Raw genomic sequence first — 26,019 nt, forward strand, 5'->3', positions numbered from 1 at the left:
CAGAATGTTACACGATACATAGGCAGGTCTGCAGATCAAGCATCAAGCACTGAGCATGCCAGCTCTGTTCTCGAGCGAGGTGTTGATGATGTGCCTGAAGCACACGCCTGTCTTCTTCGCTACAGAACAATTATCTGATTGGAAAACTAAACAAATTGAAAATTACGGAAATGAATACAGTGACTCTAGGAATGAAGTGACTGACATCAGCCTGCTGTATTCTCAATGTGACACATCCTCCCCCTGGTCACCCTGGTGACAGTGCCCGTCTGTAGATGACACTACTGTTGAGTTGTTTATACCATTTCAAATATTGTTAGATCATTACCAGACTTCTTTTACTGTTATCATGCTCTTTCACATGGTTCTACAAACTTGCTGTGATCATTAATACAGTTTCACATTGTTTTGCAAGTGCATTCTGATTATTCCTGTGTGGCATGACATTCATTTGTGTGAGACATCCCTCCAAAAAGCTTATTTTATGCATTGCAAAAATTTCTCATGCTCAGTAAATAGATGCAACAGTCTTGATTTGCCAATGACACACACCGCTTTTGTGATCCACGACATATGTGGTGATTTCATGGAGTGCAAAGAAATTATAAATGATGTTTCAGAGCTAGTGTAGTTCCAGAACTCTTGTGGCTTGCATTCTATGTAGAGGCTATGTATACAGTGCCAGTTATTGCTGTCATTGCTTCACAGTGTGGACGCAACTGCAAATTTTTGTGTCTCTGCTTTATCTTCTAGTTTTTAAATATGAAGCGCTCATAAGCTTTGTCGACCTGACATCAGTTAAGCTTTCATATAGTCCTACCAACTCACTGATTGTCATAATAAAGCAAAATGAAATGTACAGTAATGTGTGATCCAGATATTTAGTTGATAACCACTTGATTCTGTGACCAAAATTCTTCTTACTACTCCACAATCTTGTCAGCAGCAGTATACACTTGAAAGTGCTTCTGTCACCTGTAGACCACGCAGTACATGTAAGAGGACAAAAGAGTATGTATTCTGTCAGTGAGAAGGAAATGAGGAGAAATAATTTGCCGCTAAATTCAAAAGTATTGGCAACATTGATGGCCAAAGAATGAGAAAGTGAGCCTGCTATATATAGTGATGGTGGTAGGTGATAATGGTGGTTTGGTGTTCCATCACTGAGAAAACTGATGATTATAGCTATGAGCTTGTGTGGACTTCAAGGACTTGCTGTGGGGGCGTGGTGGCTTTGGTGTCGCACTGCTAAGCCAGAGGGCATGGGATCAAATCCTGGCTGCCGCGACCACACTTCAACTGGGGCGAAATGCAATAATGCCCGTGTACTGTGTACCATGCATCGGGTGCACATTGAAGAATGTCAGGTGGTCAAAATTAATTCGGAGTCCCTTACTATGGTGTGTCTCATAATCGTATCATGGTTCTGGCACCTTAAACCCCAGAATTTAATTTTAATTAAACCTCAAGGGGAAAACAGAGCTCAATATGACTCAAGACACATTGGTGCTAGAATTGAGGCAGCACTGCGTGGATTGTAAAAGAGCCATTTAAACTGCACCTTGTGATGTTTGCCTAAATAGCTGTGCAGGAGGCAGCTTAGTACTGTAGCAGCTCTTGCATGGTTTTTTTTTTTATACAGTTGAATCTTGGTAAGCAAAAATCACTCAACATAGCTTGGCTCTATTTAGAACCAACATTTTCATATCTCTGTGTTGTGGAGGTAGGCTTGCACGAGGCTTACCCCACAAGCGATGGTAAGAAAAGGGCACAGAGGCGCTACGGCAGGGTTCGTTGACTCTCCGACATGGCGCAGAGAAGGCTCCAGAGTCAGATCGTCAATAAACACGGGTTTATTAACTCAAGATACAACACATTGTGACAGTCATGGCACTTATGGGCAAAGGTTCACCGTAAGACTGATCGAGTAGGCATGCCTGCTTCACCGGTTAGTGGTCCAACCAAGCACAAGAACGAGAAGTTGCGGGAGCAAAGGTCCCATTTAACCAACTCATGGGCCTGTGAGTTTCTGTCGTGGCGATGAAGTGCTCAGCAGAAGGGAGCTCGGGTGGAGGGGATGCCCGGGGACCACCACTTGGGCAGCCAATCAGGGTGTGGCCTGGTGATGTGCACTTGTGCAATTACTCAGCACCAGGAGGGAGAAGCACGGTTTGCACGAGAAGTTAGCTCTGATGCACTAGCCGTGTCCACCATGTTGCCACTGGGGTGGCAGTTCCCGTAGATCAAGCTAGGACCATGCGCGAGCTAGGGTATGAGGCATGGGAAGGCACCTTGATCCTCACAGTGTAAACAGAACTGCAAAAGATGTGAAACTTGAAAAAAACAGAATTATTGCTGCCAGCGCCAGAGCATATCATATCGATCGCAAATAAAGACGGGGACAGTGGAAGAGAACACATAAACGACACGGGCGGTAACTTTCAATTGGTTTATTCACGGCAGCCCGTGGGCATATATAGACAAATAGAACATGCGCAGAACGCAGCAAACAAGAACACTCATCAGCCTAGCGGGGCAACCAATTATAAAAAAAAAATATATATTTTCCGATTGAAACAACCTAATGGAAGTGTCACTAACACAGTTTTGACCTTTCTTTTTTATGTGATAAGCCTCCATCAGTTCGCGTGCAGTCTGGTCCTGGCTTCTCCCCAGAATATTTATCTCCTTACAGAGATGTGCACAGTGACAGGCATTGCAGTGTGCAGGCAAGTGTGCCAATTCATCTTTCGTTAACTTTTGTTCGTGTTCCCTGGCTCGATCATTCAGGTACCGTCCATTCTGCCCTATGTAGGACTTGCCACACGCCAGGGGGATTTCGTACACAACTCCTACATTGCATTTTCCATACGGCTTGGTATGGTTCTTGCCACAGCCTTGCCTTCCTTTAGGACACGGAGCAAGAAACATTTAGGAGTGGAAACTCCGCTGTTTGCGGCGACCAGAAAAGGTCACAAGCCCGCGGAGCCACTATCATGCTGGCGGTACCTGGCGGCCGAGAAAGAAATTACCGCTGGTTCGGTTGCCAAGGCAACCGGTCGCGCGTGTTGCTTGCGTTCGGTCCCCGCGTGCCTGGCACAAGTTCCACTGAGGGCAGGGCAGTCACGCTTGCCTCTTTAGCGCTGGCAGCCTGGACAGCGTTCGGTGCTGAGCCTCAACCATTTGAGCACAGTAAAAAATAAAACGCATTCTTTTCGCTGACCGCTATGATTAGGTAACCTGCAGCTCGCGGTTGTACGTGACCCTGTTGTTTCATGCACGCGATGAAGGAAGGCAAACATGCCTTCGATTTCTTTGAGCATACCGCCGTTGATGTTCCTGGCTTGTCGTATACGCTCATTCTTGATCTTTTAATGGTAGCATGACTGATATTTGATGACGCTTCCTGTAAAAGAAGCGTGAGTCCGCTTCTTTTACGGGGATGTCAAAGATGCTGGAGACGGAAGAAAGATGCAGGGAACAGCCTCTGGGTGCAGTCCAGTTTTTTTTTCGGGTGGTCCAGGATTACCTCGCCTCTAAACTCACCCTAACATTTACACCGTCTCATCATATTGCTCGTGAAGTGCTTCTCACAGACGTTATCTCCCCATGTGAGCTGGCGGCCGTCCCCAGGAATCGCCGCAGCCCTTGGTTGCAGACTTTCAAGGTCATTCGGAGCTTTGATTATGCTCACCTTTTCCCTCCAAGAGTTGTACTCGGTTTTGCAGTTTTCAGCGAAACACTTGCGTCCCATCTTACGCTAGCAAATTCCGAAGGGCATTCGCGCGTAGCAGCGCTGTTAGTATTACAGTCCTCTAACAGACACCGACAAGAACTGTTGGTGTTTGACTTGTAAGAGCGCACAAACACAATGTTACAGCGTGCCCGCTGAAGCGAACGTCCGTGTCGTCTGCTTGTCGTCTGGTTTGAGCGGAAGACGCGGGTGCTGCCCAAGAAAGCGCGCCCGAGCTGCCCGCCCGGGCGTCTGCTTTTTTTTTCCCGCTACGGCTTGCATGACACGCCGCAAGGCGCCGCCACTGCATGCACCCCCGTCGGTGTGTGCTATTTTGGTGACGTTATCTGGTCGCCCGCACGCGCCCTCGCTGACGCGAGTTTCAACTCCTACATATTCTTCCTCCGTGCTTTAGGATCAGGGGAGGTGCGGGGGCAGAGCCGCGCCAGCTTAAAAGGGGCTGAAAAGACAAGGGGGACTCCAAACCTGCCTTCCACCTTCCTTAGGTTGTGACTGACCCTGTGCATATGCGGTGCCACTTCAGGTCTTACGGCCATAGTAGTCGTCCTCACCCTTGCTTTGCTCCTAGATCCTTTTACCTTCTGCAGAAGGGTGTCCACCACTGGCGTTACCATCGAGTAAGGGAACCCTGCCGTCTTGACTGGAAATCTGATTGTCAAAGGCAAGCTGCATCTTGTGCACACACGACTTGCGGAGAGCCGATTCTAAGCAGAGCGTCGCTACTCCACTTTTAACAATCTTTGACTGGGAGGAGTCACATAGCAGCAAACCCTTCTGTGCCCGAGGGAAGTACTACCAGCACGCGTGGCCTTTAGCAAAGGAAATGCTTAGTAGCGCTTCGGGCGCTGCGCTAAGTGTTTTCTTTACTGCGAAGACACATAAGCCCGGTATTCCATTCAGGATAATAGTTAGCGAGCGTTGAACGTGGCAGGTTCAAGTTATGCGTTTCATTTTGAAGAGTTTGAAGACTCTTGTTATATCCGACCCCTTTGTTACAAAAAGCTCTGATGAGGTTGTTGATCTTCTAAGGGCTAACCAGGACATAGGTCCGGCTTTTCCGGCTGATGTAGAAGATCTTTTCTACTCCATCATCATCATCATCATCATCATCATCATCAGCCTGGTTACGCCCACTGCAGGGCAAAGGCCTCTCCCATACTTCTCCAACAACCCCGGTCATGTACTAATTGCGGCCATGCCGTGCCTGCAAACTTCTTAATCTCATCCGCCCACCTAACTTTCTGCCGCCCCCTGCTACGCTTCCCTTCCCTTGGGATCCAGTCCGTAACCCTTAATGACCATCGGTTATCTTCCCTCCTCATTACATGTCCTGCCCATGCCCATTTCTTTTTCTTGATTTCAACTAAGATGTCATTAACTCGCGTTTGTTCCCTCACCCAATCTGCTCTTTTCTTATCCCTTAACGTTACACCTATCATTCTTCTTTCCATAGCTCGTTGCGTCGTCCTCAATTTGAGTAGAACCCTTTTCGTAAGCCTCCAGGTTTCTGCCCTGTAGGTGAGTACTGGTAAGACACACCTATTATACACTTTTCTCTTGAGGGATAATGGCAACCTGCTGTTCATGATCTGAGAATGCCTGCCAAACGCACCCCAGCCCATTCTTATTCTTCTGATTATTTCCGTCTCATGATCCGGATCCACCGTCACTACCTGCCCTAAGTAGATGTATTCCCTTACGACTTCCAGTGCCTCGCTGCCTATTGTAAATTGCTGTTCTCTTCCGAGACTGTTAAACATTACTTTAGTTTTCTGCAGATTAATTTTTAGACCCACTCTTCTGCTTTGCCTCTCCAGGTCAGTAAGCATGCATTGCAATTGGTCCCCTGAGTTACTAAGCAAGGCAATATCATCAGCGAATCGCAAGTTACTAAGGTATTCTCCATTAATTTTTATCCCCAATTCTTCCCAATCCAGGTCTCTGAATACCTCCTGTAAACACGCTGTGAATAGCATTGGAGAGATCGTATCTCCCTGCCTGACGCCTTTCTTTATTGGGATTTTGTTGCTTTCTTTATGGAGGACTACGGTGGCTGTGGAGCCGCTATAGATATCTTTCAGTATATTTACATATGGCTCGTCTACACCCTGATTCCGTAATGCCTCCATGACTGCTGAGGTTTCGACAGAATCAAACGCTTTCTCGTAATCAATGAAAGCTATATATAAGGGTTGGTTATATTCCGCACATTTCTCTATCACCTGATTGATAGTGTGAATATGATCTATTGTTGAGTAGCCTTTACGGAATCCTGCCTGGTCCTTTGCTTGACAGAAGTCTAAGGTGTTCCTGATTCTATTTGCGATTACCTTAGTAAATATTTTGTAGGCAACGGACAGTAAGCTGATCGGTCTATAATTTTTCAAGTCTTTGGCGTCCCCTTTCTTATGGATTAGGATTATGTTAGCGTTCTTCCAAGATTCCGGTACGCTTGACGTCATGAGGCATTGCGTATACAGGGTGGCCAGTTTCTCTAGAACAATCTGCCCACCGTCCTTCAACAAATCTGCTGTTACCTGATCCTCCCCAGCTGCCTTCCCCCTTTGCATAGCTCCCAAGGCTTTCCTTACTTCTTCCGGCGTTACTTGTGGGATTTCGAATTCCTCTAGACTATTCTCTCTTCAATTATCGTCGTGGGTTCCACTCGTACTGTATAAATCTCTATAGAACTCCTCAGCCACTTGAACTATCTCATCCATATTAGTAATGATATTGCCGGCTTTGTCTCTTAACGCATACATCTGATTCTTGCCAATTCCTAGTTTCTTCTTCTCTGATTTTAGGCTTCCTCCCTCCCTGAGAGCTTGTTCAATTCTATCCATATTATACTTCCTTATGTCAGCTGTCTTACGCTTGTTGATTAACTTCGAAAGTTCTGCCAGTTCTATTCTAGCTGTAGGGTTAGAGGCTTTCATACATTGGCGTTTCTTGATCAGATCTTTCATCTCCTGCGATAGCTTACTGGTATCCTGTCTAACAGAGTTACCGCTGACTTCTATTGCACACTCCTTAATGATGCCCACAAGATTGTCGTTCATTGCTTCAACACTAAGGTCCTCTTCCTGAGTCAAAGCCGAATACCTGTTCTGTAGCTTGATCTGGAATTCCTCTATTTTCCCTCTTACCGCTAACTCATTGATCGGCTTCTTATGTACCAGTTTCTTCCGTTCCCTCCTCAGGTCTAGGCTAATTCGAGTTCTTACCATCCTGTGGTCACTGCAGCGCACCTTACCGAGCACGTCCACATCTTGTATGATGCCAGGGTTAGCGCAGAGTATGAAGTCTATTTCATTTCTAGTCTCGCCGTTCGGGCTCCTCCACGTCCACTTTCGGCTATCCCGCTTGCGGAAGAAGGTATTCATTATCCGCATATTATTCTGTTCCGCAAACTCTACTAATAACTCTCCCCTGCTATTCCTAGTGCCTATGCCGTATTCCCCCACTGCCTTGTCTCCAGCCTGCTTCTTGCCTACCTTGGCATTGAAATCGCCCATCAGTATAGTGTGTTTTGTTTTCACTCTACCCATCGCCGATTCCACGTCTTCATAGAAGCTTTCGACTTCCTGGTCATCATGACTGGATGTAGGAGCGTAGACCTGTACAACCTTCATTTTGTACTTTTTTTAAGTTTCACAACAAGACATGCCACCCTCTCGTTAATGCTATAGAATTCGTGTATGTTACCAGCTATGTTCTTATTAATCAGGAATCCGACTCCTAGTTCTCGTCTCTCTGCTAAGCCTCGGTAGCACAAGACGTGCCCGCTTTTTAGCACTGTATATGCTTCTTTTGGCCTCCTAACTTCACTGAGCCCTATTATATCCCATTTACTGCCCTCTAAATTCCTCCAATAGCACTGCTAGACTCGCCTCACTAGATAACGTTCTAGCGTTAAACGTTGCCAGGTTCATATTCCAATGGCGGCCTGTCCGGAGCCAGGCATTCTTAGCACCCTCTGCAGCGTCACAGGTCTGACCGCCGCCGTGGTCAGTTGCTTCGCAGCTGCTGGGGACTGAGGGCCGGGGTTTGATTGTTGTGCTCATATAGAAGGTTGTGGCCAAGTACTGCACCAGGGTGGCCAGTCCTGCTCTGGTGAGGGAGTGCGTTACCGGTTCTGGTCACCGGGATCAGGCCACACTCCAGGCCTGTTTATGCAATTTTATCAACATGCGGATTTTTTTTTTTTTTTAATCCGGTGGAAAATTGCGGGGCACCGGGATTCGAACCACGGACCTCTTGCACGCGAGGCGGGTGTTCTACCTCTACGCCACAGCTCATAAACAGGCATTCCTCATAAAGATCTGTTTGTTGCTGTGAGGATGTGTATTGAAGAAAATGGCACTATTCCCTTCCAGAACGCATTTGGTATTTCGGTGGAAGATTTTTTAACGCTTTTAGAAACCTATCTTAATAGCACTTTTATCAGTTTTGACGAACACTTCTTTCTGCAGAAACATGGAATCTGCATCGGCTCGTGCATTGCGCCACTTTTGTGTAAAATTTTTTTAGCTACCCTAGACAAAGCGCTTGATCAGGCGTTTGGGGGGTGTTTTTAAACATTTAAAATTTTTTTAGATATATGGATGATTCTTTAACTGTTTTTAACGGGCAAGGAAGTTTAACTTCTTGTGACAGCATTCTAGCCATTTTTAAACAACTCGGTAAAGGGCTTTCTTTTTTACTCACGAACTTCCACTCGACAATTCCTTGCTTTTTATAGACCTAAACATTTTATTTGCTAAAGGCCACATGATCTGGCAGTACTTCCCTCGGGCACAGAAGGGTTTGGTGCCATATGACTCCTCCCAGTCAAAGATTGTTAAATGAGGAGTAGCGATGCTCTGCTTAGAATCGGCTCTCCGCAAGTTGTGTGTGCACAAGATGCAGCTTGCCTTTGACAATCAGATTTCCAGTCTTAAGACTGCAGGGTTCCCTGACTCGATGGTAACGCCAGTGGTGGAAACCCTCCTGCAGAAGGTAAAAGGATCTAGGAGCAAAGCAAGGGTGAGGACGACTACTATGGCCGTAAGATCTGAAGTAGCACCGTATATGCACAGGATCACTCACAACCTAAGGAAGGTGGCAGGCAGGTTTGGAGTCCCTTTTGTCTTTTCAGCCCCTTTTAAGCTGGCGCGGCTCTGCCCCCGCAGCTCCCGTGATCCTAAAGGTAGGCAAGGCTGTGGCAAGAACCATACCAAGCCATATGGAAAATGCAATGTAGGAGTTGTGTACGAAATCCCCCTGGCATGTGGCAAGTCCAACATAGGGCAGACAGGACGGTGCCTGAATGATCGAGCCAGAGAACACGAACAAAAGTTAACGAAAGATAAATTGGCATACTTGCCTGGCAATGCCTGTCACTGTGCACATCTTTTTTAAGGAGATAAATATTCTCTGGAGAAGCCAGGACCAGACTGCACGCGAATTGATGGAGGCTTATCACATAAAAAAGAAAGGCCAAAACTGTGTTAGTGACACTTCCATTAGGTTGTTTCAATCGAAAAATATATTTTTTTTGATAATTGGTTGCCCCGCTAGGCTGGTGAATGTTCTTGTTTGCTGCGTTCTGCGCATGTTCTATTTGTCTATATATGCCCATGGGCTGCCGTGAATAAACCAGTTGAAAGTTACCGCCCGTGTCGTTTGTGTGTTCTCTTCCACTGTCCCCGTCTTTATTTGCGGTCGATATGATATGCTCTGGTGCTGGCAGCAATAATTCTGTTTTTTTCAAGTTTCACATCTTTCACATAAAAAAAAAAAAAAAACTCCTTCAAGAAAGAACTTTGTGCCAAGCTGTTGCTTTGCTTTGCACTGGTAGGAACCGACCAGAATAATATGGCCAAGAAAGCAGCATATTTGCACAAGTATAGTCAACCTCAAGTATACCATGTGATATTTTTTGTGTGAATATGCTTAAGGTTGCCCTTTGCAGATTTCACAGTTCTGTCGTGTCGGCTAGATTACGGGAGGAGCTACACATGACTTGCATGACTAATTGCTGTGAGATGATAGATAATTAATGAAGCTTCAATAATTTGTAATTATTTTCGGGTGCATGTCCCCATTGCGGAACTTCAGGCAAGCATTAATTGTCTTCTCTATTTTGAATAAATCCTGGTAGAGTCAAGGCATATGACCTCAAATTCCGTTGGGAAATGCTTTGATGTTCAAGTTGAACATTTATCAGCTCTGTAGAATAAAACAGTGCAGATACAGTGATCTGCTAAAAAATATTTTAATGCATTTTTTCTCTAGAGATCACTTACTACAGTGAACATTTGACTATTTAGACTCCCTAGGGACCATGAAAACAACGAAAAGTCGGGCAGGCTGAAAAAAAAATGCATGCCTTAAACTGCCTTCAAGGGCTCAAGTCACCACAGCCACATTCGAAATTGCTTTAAAGGCCTGCCATTACAATCATTACGCATCTTGGTGCCCATAATGTGACAGGAGACGGTGCATCCGCACGTTTATAATTAAGGAACACATTATTTCCCATGACAGTGGCCCCTTTGCGCTCTCGGTATGCTTCACCCCAATAAATTTCGTTTGCTTTACCACGTAAAAACTGCTGTGTTGCAACGAAGCTGACTATCATGAACTGGCATTATTTATTTATTTATTTATTTATTTAAAGATACCTTACAGGCCTTAAAATGTTGCATTGAGTAAGGAGGGCAGTACATAGAAAATAGATATAATATATGACATCTATAAAACCGTAACAGTTTACAAACTACAACCATAAGTGCAACCGAGGTGAAAAAGAATAACTTAGTCCACGATTCACCAGAAAAAAAAAAAGAAAACATAATATAATAACAAGGAATGAATCGCACAGATTGTTTTCAATGTAGTCGTGTAATTAACGAGACCAGAGTGTTAAACAGTATGAAAAATAAAAAAAAAAGATGGAAAAGTTACTAATGCAATATTCCGACGGAAGGGTAAACATAGTGACATAATGGTACTAACGTGACAATAAGGAATAAAACATAGTGCAAGTACAAGAAAGCATTGTGTGACAACCGTAAAACCTCACATTTCTTTAGTCATGTAGTCAGTCAAGGTGTCACGGAATGAATCGTAGTTGGACCGGCATGCAATGCTGTCTGGGAGCAAATTCCATAATCTGATAGCATGAGGAAGAGCAAAGTAATGGAATACATTTGTAGAACCGTAAAGGCGGGCATAGCTGAAATGATTATGAAGCCTATGTGACGGGGAGTAGGGTCGTTTCAAGCATGCAGGTGCTCAAGAGGAGGGAATGAATTTGTGGAACAATGATAAAAGGGCAATGTCTCGGCGAGTGCTCAAGGATTGTAATGAAAGCTTAAGTTCTAGTTGTGTTGCACTGGACTGGTAGCTGTAATGATTTATGATGAAGCGGCTTGCTCTGTTCTGGATCCGTTCTAACATTTCAATGCGGTATTTCTAGTGAGGGGACCAAATGGGAGGTGCATACTCGAGCTTGGGACGAATGAGAGTTAGATAAGCTAGCTTGTGAACATTAGAAGGAACATTTTTTAAGTTGCCAAGTACCTCGACGATTGGGAGGCGTTAGCTGAAATGGACGTGACGTGCTCTGTCGAAGAAAGATTCGATGTGAATAGAACTTCTAGATACTTATATTGTGTAGCCATTGCAACAGTGTAATTATTAATTAATATGGTAAGGATACGGTGAGGTTGTCGACTTCCGGGTAAACGACATCACTTTGCATTTTGAGGTATTTAAAGTAATTGGCCATTTATTGCATCAGCTAATAACTTGTTGAAGGTCTTACTGAAGAACGAGATGATCATCTGGATTTTTAATTGGGCGATGAATTATTCAGTCGTCAGCGAATATTCTTATAGTGAAGGACACATTGTGAGATAGGTCGTTCATAAAGATTAGAAAAACCAAGGGATCGAGGACGCTACCCTGTGGTACACCAGAAGAAACGTCTGTTACGGAGGAAGAGTAGTTATTTGCAATAGTAAACTGCTGATGATTAGACAGAAAGTTACGGAGCCATGACAAGGTAAAACAGTCCAATTTGAGAGCGGAGAGTTTTGATATTAGACGACAATTTGCGACACAGTCGAATGCCTTCGAAAAATCAAGAAACAAGCAATTAATTTGTAAGTTATAATTGTAAGTTAGTGTGTAGATCTGTTGTAAATTCAAATAACTGTGTCTCGCACGAGAGGCCCTTCCTAAAACCATGCTGATTATGAGAAAGGAATTTGTTAGTCTCAAGATGTCTGTAAATTTACAAAGCAATAATACGTTCGAGCAACTTGCAGGAAATGTATGTCAAGGAAATGAGATGATAATTCTCACAAGAGTTTCTGTTGTCATTTTTAACCCTTTCGCTGACGGACCTTTCTGGCCGTGACGCACCCCCAGTGTCGGCTTGGTTTCAGGGAACGAGCATAACAGGGAATGAACATAGCAATTTATTTTTGATTATGATTGGTATACAAATAACATAGTCAATGCAATATGCACATTCAGTGTTGTGCAGCTGTTGTTAGTAAACATCATCATCATCAGCCTGACTAACATACGTTCAACATCCGAATCTGACGATGCGGAACTCATCTCTTCCTCGCATGAGACGCTGTCCGAGTCCAAATCCGAGCTCGGCTCGTATTCTGAATCGGAATTGAGCCACTGCTCCAATGAGCAGACAAAGGTCCCGCGCGCTCAGCCATTCGAAAGTAACCGCGCGCAGGGAGGATGCGCTTTCAGTCGCCCGCACAACGGAGAGAAACGAGACGTTGCATGATCAAGAAGACAGAGGGAGATGGAAAAAGGGTAAACAAAGTTCGAAGGGCTTTACGTTTACTGCTGCAAGTAGGAAGCGAGGGTGCGGCGAGAGAGCGAAAGCAGCAATCGAGTTACTCTTTTCGGAGAGGCAACGGCGCGTGCGCCTGAACTTGACGCGCCGTAGCAAACATACCAACAGAAGAAAAATAAAAACCTTCAAACCAGCGGAGATGGCAGAACAACCCTTGAACCCATAACTATATGCGCGTGACGCATGATCCACCGAACGTGGAGCCACCGCGCCACTCAGCGAAGAGAAAGGGGGGAGTGGCAGTCGCACCGTACTCTTCAATACATGTACTACACAGGTCGGGGCGAATATACAAACTTGTAGAAAGAGTCAACAGATGGCGTGGCCAGTTTAGGAGCGCCAGCTTTGCGCGCAGGCGCGAAATTTTGAACGCACGATAAAGAACGTACCGGTACGTCAGTGACACTGTAGGGGGGAAGCGCGATGACGTACCGGTACGTCCGTGACAGCGAAAGGGTTAAATACAGGTATAACTTTCGCCATCTTCCAATCTGTGGGAAGGTGGCCAGTTGTAAGTGACTGTCTGAATATGTGAAAGAGAACTTTGCTTGATATTTCTACCGTATTCTTTAAAATCTTTGAGTTTATACCATCTACGCCACATGAAGAAGACATCTTCCAAAGAGAGTCCCTCCAAAGTGACTTCAATAGGTTCCATGTATTGGTAGCTTAATTCTGAAACACAAGGTATATTTGAAGTGTTCTCCTGTGTAAATACAGAGCTGAAGAACAAATTAATGACCTCCGAACATTTGCTGTATGGAATAGGAATATTGCTGCTGTTTTGTAATGACAATTGATCGGATTCGTTGTTAGGCTTTATTATGTTCCAAAACTTGGCAGGATTCTTCTTAAGCAGCTCGGGAAGATCATTAGAAAGATATTTATCCTTAGCTTCACCTAAAGCTGAGCAGTACGATTTAATGTAAGTTTTGTAATTCTGCCATGCAGTTGATGTGCGATCTCGCTTAGCAATATTATACAAGCGTCTTTTTCTTATTCCTCATGCGCTGAAGCTTTTTAGTAAACCAAGGGTTTAACTTATCATTCGATATATTGACGAGTGGAATATACTTGTCTGATAATGCGCACAGTGTATCTTTAAACATTGTGGGGATCGAGGTGCCTCTCTGCACCTCGTCCTCCAGCTTGCGTGCTGTGCTAAGCTCGATCTCCGGGAACTGCCGCCGAAACAGCAACATGGCGGACACGGCTAGCACGCCGGAGCTAACTTACCACGCAAACCGTGCTTCCCTCTCCCTGGCTCAAGTCGCCGCACGAGCAAGTGTCCCCAGGACGCACCCTGATTGGCCACCCGAGTGGTGGCCCCCGGGTGGCCTCTCCACCCGAGCTCTCTTCCGCTGAGGGCTTCATCGCCGCAGCAGATGCTCAGAGGCCTGTAACGAGTTCCCTACATAGGAACTTTGCTCCCGCGACTCCTCATTCTCATGCTTGGTGGACCGCTTAACGGTTAGCCCTAGCGCAGTGGGCACGCATACTCGATCGGTCTTGCAGTAAGCCTTTGCCTGTAAGCGCCGTGACTGTCGCACTGTGCTGTATCTTGGGTGAATAAACACGTGTTTGTTGGCAATCTGACTCTGGAGCCTTCTCTGCGCCGTGTCGGAGAGTTGACGAATGGATGGATGCAAACAACTTTATTTTAAATCTGGCAAAGTTTGATGACCCGGGCTCAGGTCTCCCATGAGGGGATTTCGAGGCCTTGTCTCGTTGCCGCCTCTTGGGCCTGCTGGACAGCCCACTCTTGCGTCTTGAGGTTGGAGCTGTGCAGAGCAGCGGCCCACTTCTACGCAAGAGCCTCCGGAGCTACTGCCATTGTAGCTGATATAACACAATGCTCCTCATAACACGATAAACACGATGCTCCTCCACTCCGCAACGCACCTTTGTGCGTTGCGGAGTGGAGGAGCATCGTGCCCGTTTCTGACCATCGCTCGTAGAGGTGAGCCTTGTGCAAACCCATCTCCACAACATTAGCCAGTTTTCTTCAATGTATCTATCGTAAAATAATGGCCACATTGTGTTTACGAAGAACTTTTCGAATTCTGAGAATATTGTTTTATAATCATCCTTATTGTAATCATGAATTTGCTTTCTCATTACACCCGTAACTGGTGACTGTGTTTATTGTTATTTGGAGCAAATGGTGGTTGCTCAAACCATCCAAGTATTCTATGTGACTTATTGTTTCAGGTGCAGTACTAAAAATAAGACAAAGAACATTGGCACCACATGTGGGTTTTGTGACAGCTTGAAAGAGATTGAAATCTAAAGACTAGTTGATGAATTCAGACGATATATGACAGAGATAAATTCATCCAATCAATTAGTGGATAATTGAAATCCCAAGAAGATAAACTAAATCAGCCGGGAACAGTTCCATGGCTTTGTTGATTGTGTCGCGCAGAGCATTGATGAAAGAATTGTTAGAACCTGGTGCATGGTAACAATTACCTGCAACGCTTACACGCAACGCTTTAGACCCTTGCCGTGCTTTTCACACTTCGATGCTATCGACGAGTATGACAAAGGCAAAGTTGGTATCATTGCAGACAGCAGTGAATCCTTTAAATTAAGAACACGCCACTGAACAGCAGGAAGCCTGATAGTGAGTGTCGAAGCAGCTAGACCTAACAAGAACACAAAACAACTTCTGCTGTCAGCGGATCGGCGTGCAAGAGCGCTGGTTTGAGGCTGTGAGATAATCAAAATAGCGGTGGTGGTGGCTTGCAGTCATGGGAAAAAGCCTGAAAAATCTGATCGCAAAGAGTTTCGGCGTCTGAAACGTCGGACGTCTTTATACATTGCTCTACGGGGTACATTGTGGTGCCACGAAGGTAGCAGTAGTGGATGGGCAACTATAACTGTCTAATATTTGGAGCTTGGTGTGAAATATAACACAAGATGCTTTCTTGTGCTGATTATTTCACACCCACAAAAAAAATATTGTGTTCGCACACATGTGTGTTGGTGATATCAGCAGAGGAATTTAATGTTTATGCTGGTTTCCAACTATAGGATAGATGGTCATTTTCTGTTTTTTAATAGCAGTAGTGGTAATCTTCAACTTTTGCTGTCTGCTTCGAGCTACTGTGTGATGTGATGTGTGATCTTCCTGGAAGTACAGTCTGAATTTTACTAGTACATGTGCAGCAGGAATGAGCATGCATACATGATGCCAGGTTTTGTTGGAATGCTGAAAGCTTGTGCTTCCATTCTTGTGGATCGTGCAGTGGAAACAGAAGAGCTACAAGGCAGGCTGAAGGCTCTACGGGAGAGAAACAGTGACCTGGAGCGCAAGCTCAGCACAGTCAGCAGCCAGAGTCAGGTCCAAGAAAAAGTACGCTGCATCTTTTACATTTATAGCTGTCTGCAGTATTTTCAGTGTTCTCAGTGTCATTACGATTGTCTATTGTGGGGCTAAGTCCTGGAGGATGTTATTTGGAACACCCTCACAGTTGGTGCCACCACAGTGTAGCCCTACTTGATGCTATCGCTCATGCATGTTAAACAATGGAGAGCCTGAGATGTGTAGCTTAAATGACTGTGCCATAAAAAGTGAAATTATAAATGTAATGCTAATTACGGCTGTGGAAGTAGTGATCAACAGTAACATGAAAATCACCATAGAGTGGACATAAATGAAATTGCTACTGCATTTAATCACAAGTGTTACACCCAGCTATCACCTTCAGCACATTGTGATTAGCACAGGGTTGGGGGTTTCTTGGTTTTAGAATGTTATAATTGCTGCAACACATTGTCTGATATCTTCTGTGGTTTATGCTGTTCCCTTTTAAGTTTGCCATTTTTCCTGAAGTTCAACACTCGAGGTTTGTGTTAATTGCATTAGCATTGTTTATTTTGACTTCTAATGCATTTTACATTTTCAGAGCACCAAGGAATCTCAGAGAGAAGTGGATCGTCTTAACACGGAAAACTACAGGCTTAGGTGTGTTATAGAATGAACTTAAGAAATTAGCATTTGGTTACTTTAGTGCAGCACCTGACTTTCTTTAATTTTTTTTCCCCCTGTTCCTGCTTATGCTTTTCTAAGTAGCAAGTCCATGGAAGAGCTAAGGCAGGAGCTCGCTGAACTGTCTGAGAAGCTGAGCAGAAAGGTGTGTACTAGTTTCTTACCAGCGTTTGTGATATAGTGTAATATTCATGGGACATAATGCAGTATTAAAAGATTTAGCTTGTAACTACTATTCTTGCTGTCGCATGTGTCTTTTCTTTTATTACTGAGAGATGAGAAAGTATGCATCTAGAAAAATACAACAGATAGCGGAACTACCTCGGAGCTTGCCAATTTCATGTTACTGTGTACATCTGACTGGAGAAAGTGGAGAACGTGTGAACACATCACTGACATGGTGGGAAAAAAAATGCGGAAACATACCGGTACATCCGCGATACTGAAAAGATTAATACATGCATGCTACTGCGATAGCGGTAGATGGGGGATGAAAGGCGGCAATAGCAAAGAGAACACGAGGAGGAAAGCGAAGGAGGACGCTATGACAAAAGTTTGAGAAAAAAATCGTAGTGCTGTGGGAGATGTGTTCTGCGGCGACGGTCGCTAAAAGATGGCACCGAGGTAGCGCACGTTGGTCTGTTCACCGATGATGCCGTCGACAAGGCATGTGGCAAGCACATCTACTGATACCACATATGAAAACAAAGTGCTGCATGAGCGGAGGTCTGTCTGCGGCGGCTTTTGTGAATTGCGCCCATGCGTCACCCATTCACTGCCTCTCGCGATCTCCCGATTAGCAAGGCAGTTGCACCGCACTTTGCTTCGTTTGCAATGTGCCGCATGAGAGATTGTCTGTGCCCAACAATGTATCGCGAAATGAACGCATGTGAAGAGCTGTGCTCAAATTGTGCATTAGGGAGTATTGTAATTGTCAGGGAATTTTTTATGTATGCTTAGATCACTCCCCTCATAAGACAGTGCAGCAACTACTCTCCTCCCACCCTCATAGATCAGGGCAGAAAATTGCTTTCCTTAGCAGCATTTCTGTGTTTGTGTAGCTCACTCCCCCCCACCCTCATACGTTGGGGGTGGCTATAAAGGTGCAGGAAGCTGACCTATGTGTACGTAAAAACATTGCTAAAAAAGCAGTTCCGGCCCTGCCCTATTTCTTTAAAGTGGGGCTCATTTGTCCCACTGGCCTTTGAGAGTATCAATGAAAAATTATCGGTAACCACTTCCCTTGGAAAGCAAACTGAAGCATGATGGTGAAAGCGGCACAGCAGAGGCCATACACAAAGATTTTATGCACACTTTTTGCCAGAGCATCGAACACCAACAAAATCAGGATCTTTTTACATATGCATCCTTTGGCATGTGCATTCACAAGGGCTCATAAGGGTGAGTTTTGCGGACGAGCTATCGCCTCAGGATACAAAAATGGGTCCTTATTGTGAGCTAAAGGTATAAATCTAAATAGGAAAGAGGAATAGCTTATCGGGCATCTTGAGAACTCTTTCTTGTGAGAAAATGTGGGTCAAATCATGCAAGCGTTCCAACAATAAAAACAATTTACTAGCTTTTGCATACTTGTCACCACGTAGCACTCATTTAAAAAAATATTCTCTTATGAAGTATTGAAACCTTTAGATAGAAGGCAGCACCAAACAAACAAGATAAATGCACTCTTTTTTTCTGCTGAGAAGTGTTTTTGTGCACATCACAAAGTGGGCCGCATATGTCTCATTGTCCTACAAAGGGTGAAAGCAACATTCCTTGTTCCACTACTGTGCATCACTTCAAGTCTGCATCTTCGTTTGAACTTCTGTCTTGTTTGGATTACTATGTGTTCAAGGGAGGCAACTTTACTGTCTTTCAGATTCTATCTTGTAGGTTATACACAGCTTTTTCATATTTCTGTTGTGTGAACCTGAGTTCTGATGTAATTATTGATTACATTTTTATTGAAATGACTTGCAAAACGTTTTCTTAAAGGGCTTCCATTGTAATTCACAGTTTCTGTGACCAGGAAGCTATATCATTTCCTGCTTGAAACTTTGGAAAGCAGTTGTAGCCCTGTTGTTTGTGACTGGCTTTACCTTGTGGCTGCAGTCAAAGGAGGCTGAAGAAGGGCAGCAAGAGCTGGCCAGGGTCCGGCAGGATCTGTCAATGGCTCAGCTGTATGCCCAGCAGCTTGGAGGAAGCCAAGCATCTGAGGAGGCATTGACCCGCATGGAGCAGCTGCACCAGGAGAAAGTACATTTTGAGCGCCGTGCTGCTGAGGTGTGTCTAACATACCACATGCTTTGGTTTGCAATGGGGGCATGCATACTACCATTTATTTAATGGTACTCAAGATGTAAGCATTTGGATTGCACCTGATGAAAATTTTTGAAGACTGATCATCAAGTATGTAAGGAAAAACTTGACATAACGGTAGTACATAGCTCCAAAGGAAGCCACAAATATAAAGTACATTTAAGATTTGGCTTAAATGGCATGAATGGTACAGGCAGGTAAAAAATAATTTGGGATCTGGGAGTGGTGTGCCAAACTGCATTCTTGCGCCCTCTTAACAAAGCAAGCGCCTTCTGATGAAACCTGGCCTTGCACATGCGTGTCATTTCATGCACGTGTTTCTGCCCATATGCCCACTTTTTGCCAGCCTGCTGTCAGAATTGTGATGATTGCAAAAGATTATGCTAGGAGAGCAGCGTCTTTTTCAGCCATTGTGATGTGTGACAACGCACTGCACACTTCGCCAGTCAAAAAGGACAGTGCTCTCCTTGTGCAATCTTCTGCAATCATCGTGATTCTGACAGAAGGCTGCCAAACAGTAGTAATATGGGCAGGCACATGAGCATGAAAGCAACACGCATCCACCACGGACAGAAGGCACTTGCTTCGTTAAAGGGTGCGAAAATTCTGTGGCATGTGCTCAGAGATCCTCAATTATTTTGTACCAGCCAGTACACGGTGGTCCTTTATGAAAGGGATCACGCGAGTGCGTGGCCTGTGCTCTGCAGAGGCTGCTTACAGTGCCAGTAAGTGGCATCAAGAGGAAGCACATCCGTGTGTGGCATCATCTATTTGTGGCCAGGATAGCCAGACATGGGTGATAAGCCAGTTTCACATGCAAGCGATTTTGGGCCAGAAACGACGCGGCGCCCGGCGCATGAGCAAGCCTCCTTTCCCAATAGTACCACTTTTCTCGACCTCGCAAGTGACACACACTTCCATAACGTAAAAGTCGGCGTTGGTCGAATCGGCCATGTCCGTTGGTGCCTCAGAAGTGCTGCTTTGTTTCCATGTGTTGTTTTCGAATTCCATTCTTTGGAGTGAAATTGTCCACACGGGCTGTTTTCTTCTTGCCTATTTTTTATCCTGATGGCAACCCCCTATCGGTCCAGACAGATGAGACGAAGCGGCAGTCCATACTTTTCATTCACAGTCCATGTAGGTGTTTTTTTTTCTTCTTTACAACTCCGAGCTAGCATGTTCGTAGTTTTATTTGGTCTTTCTTCAGTTAAAAGGTCACGTACCCCAAACTCTATAAGGGCTGCTGCCTGTCTACTCGAAGGCTTAGAGGCGAAATGGGGCGTGAGCTTCTTTGAAAGCCATGCATAGGCCTCTTGCATCGGGGTGACCAAAATGGCACTCGAACGCCTTGCGACATTTGAAAACAAGAGCCATTGGCAGACGTGCACATTCTTTAAGCCCAAGTTATGGAAATACGAGCCTACCCATTCCTTTGCTTCCATATGACTAATTCTACGTGCATGTACTTAGCAAGGCTTTTAAGCTGTTGCCTATAAAGAGCTCAAAGAGACATAAATGTGAATATAAGAAAGTTGGATTAGCAGTTTGACACACTATTTTTACTTTCTGCAAGGTTTAAAAGTGCAAAAGTGGAGCACCAACTTAATACACCGATGAAACCTGCAGCTCAAGTGCGCCAAAACATGGAAACGTGGAGCGAGGCTCAGCTCTTGGGAAACCGCTGAAACTTGCGGCTCAAAGGCGCTTTCCACAAGCAACACTGTGCATCACATCAGCACGTGTTGCGCCAAAACGGAGCATATGAAATGAAGCTGCGTCTGTGTGCTGCGGTGCCGCTCAGCCGCGCTAACCACTACTGCGCTGTCACTTGCATGTGAAACAGGCTATAGGCAAGCTGCTGCGGGACTCCCTCCCACATCAGACAGAGGAGCAAGGGGCAAGGCCTGCATGCAGTGCAGTGTCTGCTGATAGCAAACCATGCTCGGTACGCTAGAGCACTGGAAATGTGGAAGTGCCAACATATGCCTGCTAATTAACAGGTACTGCCAGCATATTTTTTCCAGCAAGCAGCTCTGGGTCTCCGCTTCCCGGCGTTATGTGAATAAATCTCACCCGATTCGGAGGGGTTTAGGAAAGAGCGATGTACTCGGGTCAAACTTTAGCATCAATAATTAAACATAATTTAACTAAATAATTAGGCTTTGTATAATTTCAGTGTTTCTTAATTACATAATTAGGATGAGTTAAATATATGATGAAGAGGCTTGTATGGGTAATTAATTCACAATTAAGAATAATGAATTAGGTCGGACTAATTTCAGGTGCCTGTAATTATTCTTGATTAGGCTCCATTGATTTAACCTTAGTTACTCTTGATTAGTGTTATAATTTAACATAAATAAATATTAATTCATTTAATTTTTCTTAATTACACACAATTAATCATCGTTATACTTAACAATTTTCATTGTAATTAATCATATTAGCCTTTAATTAACCCTAATTACTCTTATACCTCTTCAGTTCTCGCTACATATAGTAATAATCATATATCTCAGTTGTCATATGTAGTCGTAAGGCATTCTCATATACAGTCTAGGCTCATTACAACGAACCCATGTACCACAGACTTTTGGATATAACGAACCATATTTCAACCTTAGTTTCCGCTACCTATTTTATTAATGCAACGAAGTTTGCTTTTAAAGGACTGCGCTATAGTGGACTATTGGCTACATCGGACAAAATTAGCTTTCATTTTTGTCAAAATCGGGCGTATGAAACAGACTTTTGCCGTGTCTACATGGGCTCACAACTGGCTTGCGAGGGTCAGCTGTCGATCGCGACTCAATATCGTGCGCGTGAGGAAGAAAGGTGGGGCAGCAGTGCGCCGTCTTCTTTCGCGTGTGAGGCACGAGGGGAAGGCGGTTCTATTCTGGCAGCTGCTGCTTATGGCACGGCCGCACGGGCATCATATCTTGAATGCAATCTGCGATGTGGACAAAGTGCATGCCCACGCGGGTGCCGTATCTTGAAAGCGATCTGCGATGCGGACAATGTGTGCCCAGTGCCGGTAGATTCCTATGCACTGTGCTTTCGACGTTTAGTTTGCATTGAAGCGAGAGGTAGCACGAAGGTCACTTTGTTAGCTGCTGTTACCGTGCTTCCTTACTCCGTTTTGACATTAACTTTCCGCGGTCATCGAGTGAGATGTGTTCATGCTTACCTGTGCACGTATGACACCGTGCTTGTTAATTTAGTTAGTAAGCGAATGTTTACAACTTTATACGGCCAATAAACCTTCTATCCTTACTTCGCATAGCTGTCTACTAATTTGCTATCCAATCGATGCTTTTCCTCTCGGGTGAAACTGCGACTTTTTTGTTTGTTTTTTACTTTAGATGTTTGTCACTCGCTCTTTGCAATAACTTTGTTGAACATCGCAACCAACGCTTCAGATGTGATGGACTTCGGATAAAACGGACACTTTTTGTCGAAGTATCAGGGTTCGTTGTAATGAGAGCCGACTATAATGGGTGTTCCAGCTAACTTTATTTAGCCAGAGTTTAAAAATATGCGAGTGCCACGTAGCTGGACAGAACCAAGGTAATGTTTTTTGCCGTCGCGTGGAAATACTCAGATTATAATGTTTTCATTCTGCTTAATTAGATAATTAGTCTTAATTAATTAATGCACTTCTCAAATATTTTTGAGAATACACACGAAGTGCCTCGAGCGGCGAGTCTTGCGGCAATTTTGCGTGCATTTGCGGGCTTTTTTCACGCTCGGAAAAACACTTTTATGTAGCACATATTGAGCAACAGAAAGCTGTATCCAGAGTTTTTCATGTCGCTCTACAATTTTATCATTGACAGGTTTCATCTAATGATAATACTTGGGAAGTTGATTAATAAATATATAAGACTAATTATCTAATTAGGTGGAATGAAAAAATTAATTTGAGTATCTCCAAGTGACTGCAAACAGCATTACTTTGGTTCTGTCCAGCTACGTGGCATTCACATATTTTTAAACTGGCTAAAGTTAGCTGGGACACCCTGCATACCTCCATAGGATCCTTTGTATACCTATGCATAGAGTGTAATGCGTTAGATGGATGTACAGAGTTCCGAGGGAAGTGCTAGAATCCTTACGCATTGATATGCGCTGGGAGTATCTAATAACTACTGGGCGTATGTTGGCACTTCCACATTTCCAGTGCGCTTGTGTATCTAGCGCGGTTTGCTAGCAGCAGACGCTGCACTGCAGGCCCCGCTCCCTTGCAACAGTCATGCAGAGAGGTGTCCAGCTAATTCCAGCAGGCGCTTGCCTATCGGTCATGCCTGGTTATTCTGGCCGCCATAGATGTCAAAAGCGGACATACTTCATCTTGCTGCCAGTTGCTGGCACTCTAAGCAGTTCGCAAAGAGCATAGGCCACGCAATCGCGCGTTCCTTTTCATAAAGGACCACCGTGTATGTTATGAGAATGGCTGTTGTGCTTTCTCTCGAGTCATTGTCTTGCTTCCACCTCCTGTTAAGGGGACGAGGTTTTGTGGCCTTCAGCAGTGTCTGCTTGCAGCTCAAACCAGGTTGACCGTCAGAGAAGGTTCACCAGGGAAGGCGAGGTGGTGTAAAAACAAATAACAGAACTTTAGTACATCATTACAGGTGATCGGTGCGCTCCATGACAAAAAATACAGAAACGTTCAGTGTGCGTGCACCTGTACGTAAGGGCAGAGAAGATACGTCTACATGTGGTGGCTCGCTGGCTTTATTATACCATCCACCATCCGGGCAACCTCATTCTCTGCTGCTCCCTGGTAGAGGGCCTTATCAGGACATGTTGGGTGAAACCACAAAGAGGGTCATGGGAGGGAAACCATTCCTTGGCATAGAGGGGTGGAATGTAGGACAGAGGGAAGTAAGATTTGCACATTCCGCGCATAATCCCATCGCACACACCTGATGGACAAGTCATTTCATGTTTATGAGCGTGATGATGAGGCACGCCGTGTCCCAGTCATTTGGCATCTGTTCCATTCATTGCCGCACCAAGTGAACTGTAACACTCCTCTTACTTTTTCTGTTCTTTCCTTCTTTCTTTTTTTCTTTGCTGTACTCACAGAAACTAGCAATCCCACTGAAATAATGGGCTTATAATGTATGAAAGCATTGCCATTCCTTTAGTCACAGTGTGTGCTCTGTCAAAGCAAAAAAATTGATTACATATTTTGGAAATTAGTTATGAAACATTATTGTAAACCAAGTAGGGCCTTACATAGGTAGCTTCGTGGAGTCAAGCCTGCTTATATCAAACATGGTTGTTTCAAATAAATGCCTGTAGAGATGGGAGGAGATATCCCTCTTCAAATCTCACGTTAAGTGTGGAAGCATTGTATACCTGTATTGTACAACCTTTGTCAGAAAGTTCCAGGACTGACCTTGTAAAGAATAATTTATTCAAATTTCAAGTTAATGACTCTAGGTCCTAATAAAGAAAAAATGAGACATCCACCCAAATGTAGCTAATTAGCTACATTTGGGTGGATTTCTCATTTTCCCTTTATTAATTATGTCTCTCCACCTTGTGGGTTTGTGCAGAAAGATTATGTCAGACTCTAGGTCTTATCAAGGAAGTCCCCTTGACTGTCTACCTACATTTCTTGAGGTCATGGAAGCAAGCAGAGAAAGTTTCATGCTGAATGCTTTTCAGAAAAGCACATTGCTGCCATATCTTCATGACACTTCCATTTCAGTGAAAATTTCACTCCGGGAAAGAAAAAAGTCACATGGTAACAGGTCTGGTGAATATGGGGAGATGGGGTGGAGCAGCAATATGGTGTTTGACCAGATATCCACAGACTGATAAAGCAGAGTCAAACAAGAACCACTGTCCAGATGACGAACATAACTGCGCCACCAAATTGCATGGCACATGCGTTTTAGCACATCAGTGTAGAATTTTTGTTGTATTGCTTGTACTTCAGATAGATATCCATGATATGAGATAGATATCCACACAACTTTTTGATACTGCTTCCTCACCAAGTAAAAAGAAACAACATTATAACAAATTTGCATCCAACATGAAAATTTCTTCCATTATATTGAACGTTTCTTATGAGCATACGTTCGTTACCCACTGACATCGGTGAGAAAAATTTCGGTTTACTTCATTATAGCATCTGATAATTTGTTGTATTTACGTTCATTATGTATTGAGCTTCGACTGTACTATCTGAATCATGTTCCATGTCTCACTGAGAGTTTTCTGTAACTTAATACAAAATTAGGTAAAGCTCTATTTGAAATTTTTGCCTATCATATCACTCATGTGATGTCCGTTTATATGTGCCAACAAGCTGAACAATGGGTTGCTAAGGAGCTCTGCCACCTAGCGAACTTACATGAAAGCCCTTCCAAGGTTATGTCTGCTTTGAGCATTTACAAAGTGACTCAATGACAGCTATATCTTGAGTTTACATGTCACAGAAAAATAAATTTTAAAAAATCAGTACCGGAACTTACTGACAAAGGATACACTTTCATTGGTACAGTGAGTATCTCAGACGATTAGCTTTTTTGGGCAGTCCTACAAGCTGATAGCACTTGAAAAGCTTATTCATTATTAGTCCTTTATGACTTTTTTAGCCTTATGTCTTGTTCTTTTTCAGTATAAAGATGCTATGGAGCAGATTACAGCTGAAAAGCAGCAAATGGCATCACATTACCAGTCCTACGTGGATAATGTTTCACAGCAGCTTGATGCACACAAAACTAAGGTGAGAAGTGAGCTTGCAAGCATGTGCTTTTTAACTGTTTTGGAGATAAACAGAAATGTAAACTGTTTCATCAGATAAAAACTCAGGAGTGGATTAGCTCAAGATTGTGCAGAGTCTCAAGGTTGTGCAGAGCTTAAAGGGCCAGTACAAATTCTGTAAAGTTTATGCAATTTGTGTTAATGGCTTAGTATGTTTTGAAAAAAAAAAAAAAAGGTGTATTGTTATTGTAAGATCTTTTATGATATCGGAGGCTAGAACTACATTCACTCATGTAAAAAGTACATGTTTGTACTTATGCGAACTCATTTAATCCATTATGGAGTGAGGGAATTTTT

General features: G+C 44.1%; 1 protein-coding gene across 3 annotated transcripts in view; it reads left to right on the forward strand.

Moving 5' to 3' along the window:
* Positions 1-26,019, forward strand: part of LOC126547181 (golgin subfamily A member 2-like) — a 166,010-nt gene that overhangs the window by 24,264 nt on the left and 115,727 nt on the right. For all 3 annotated transcript variants that reach the window (XM_055062799.1, XM_050195060.3, XM_050195062.3), the window contains 5 exons: positions 15,878-15,984; positions 16,538-16,596; positions 16,705-16,765; positions 18,733-18,903; positions 25,577-25,684. In XM_055062799.1, coding sequence (XP_054918774.1) covers positions 15,878-15,984; positions 16,538-16,596; positions 16,705-16,765; positions 18,733-18,903; positions 25,577-25,684 — 506 coding nt within the window. The remainder of the gene's footprint in view (positions 1-15,877; positions 15,985-16,537; positions 16,597-16,704; positions 16,766-18,732; positions 18,904-25,576; positions 25,685-26,019) is intronic.

The sequence above is a fragment of the Dermacentor andersoni genome, chromosome 1 (assembly GCF_023375885.2).
Source record: "Dermacentor andersoni chromosome 1, qqDerAnde1_hic_scaffold, whole genome shotgun sequence".
In the NCBI taxonomy this organism is placed as follows: domain Eukaryota; kingdom Metazoa; phylum Arthropoda; class Arachnida; order Ixodida; family Ixodidae; genus Dermacentor; species Dermacentor andersoni.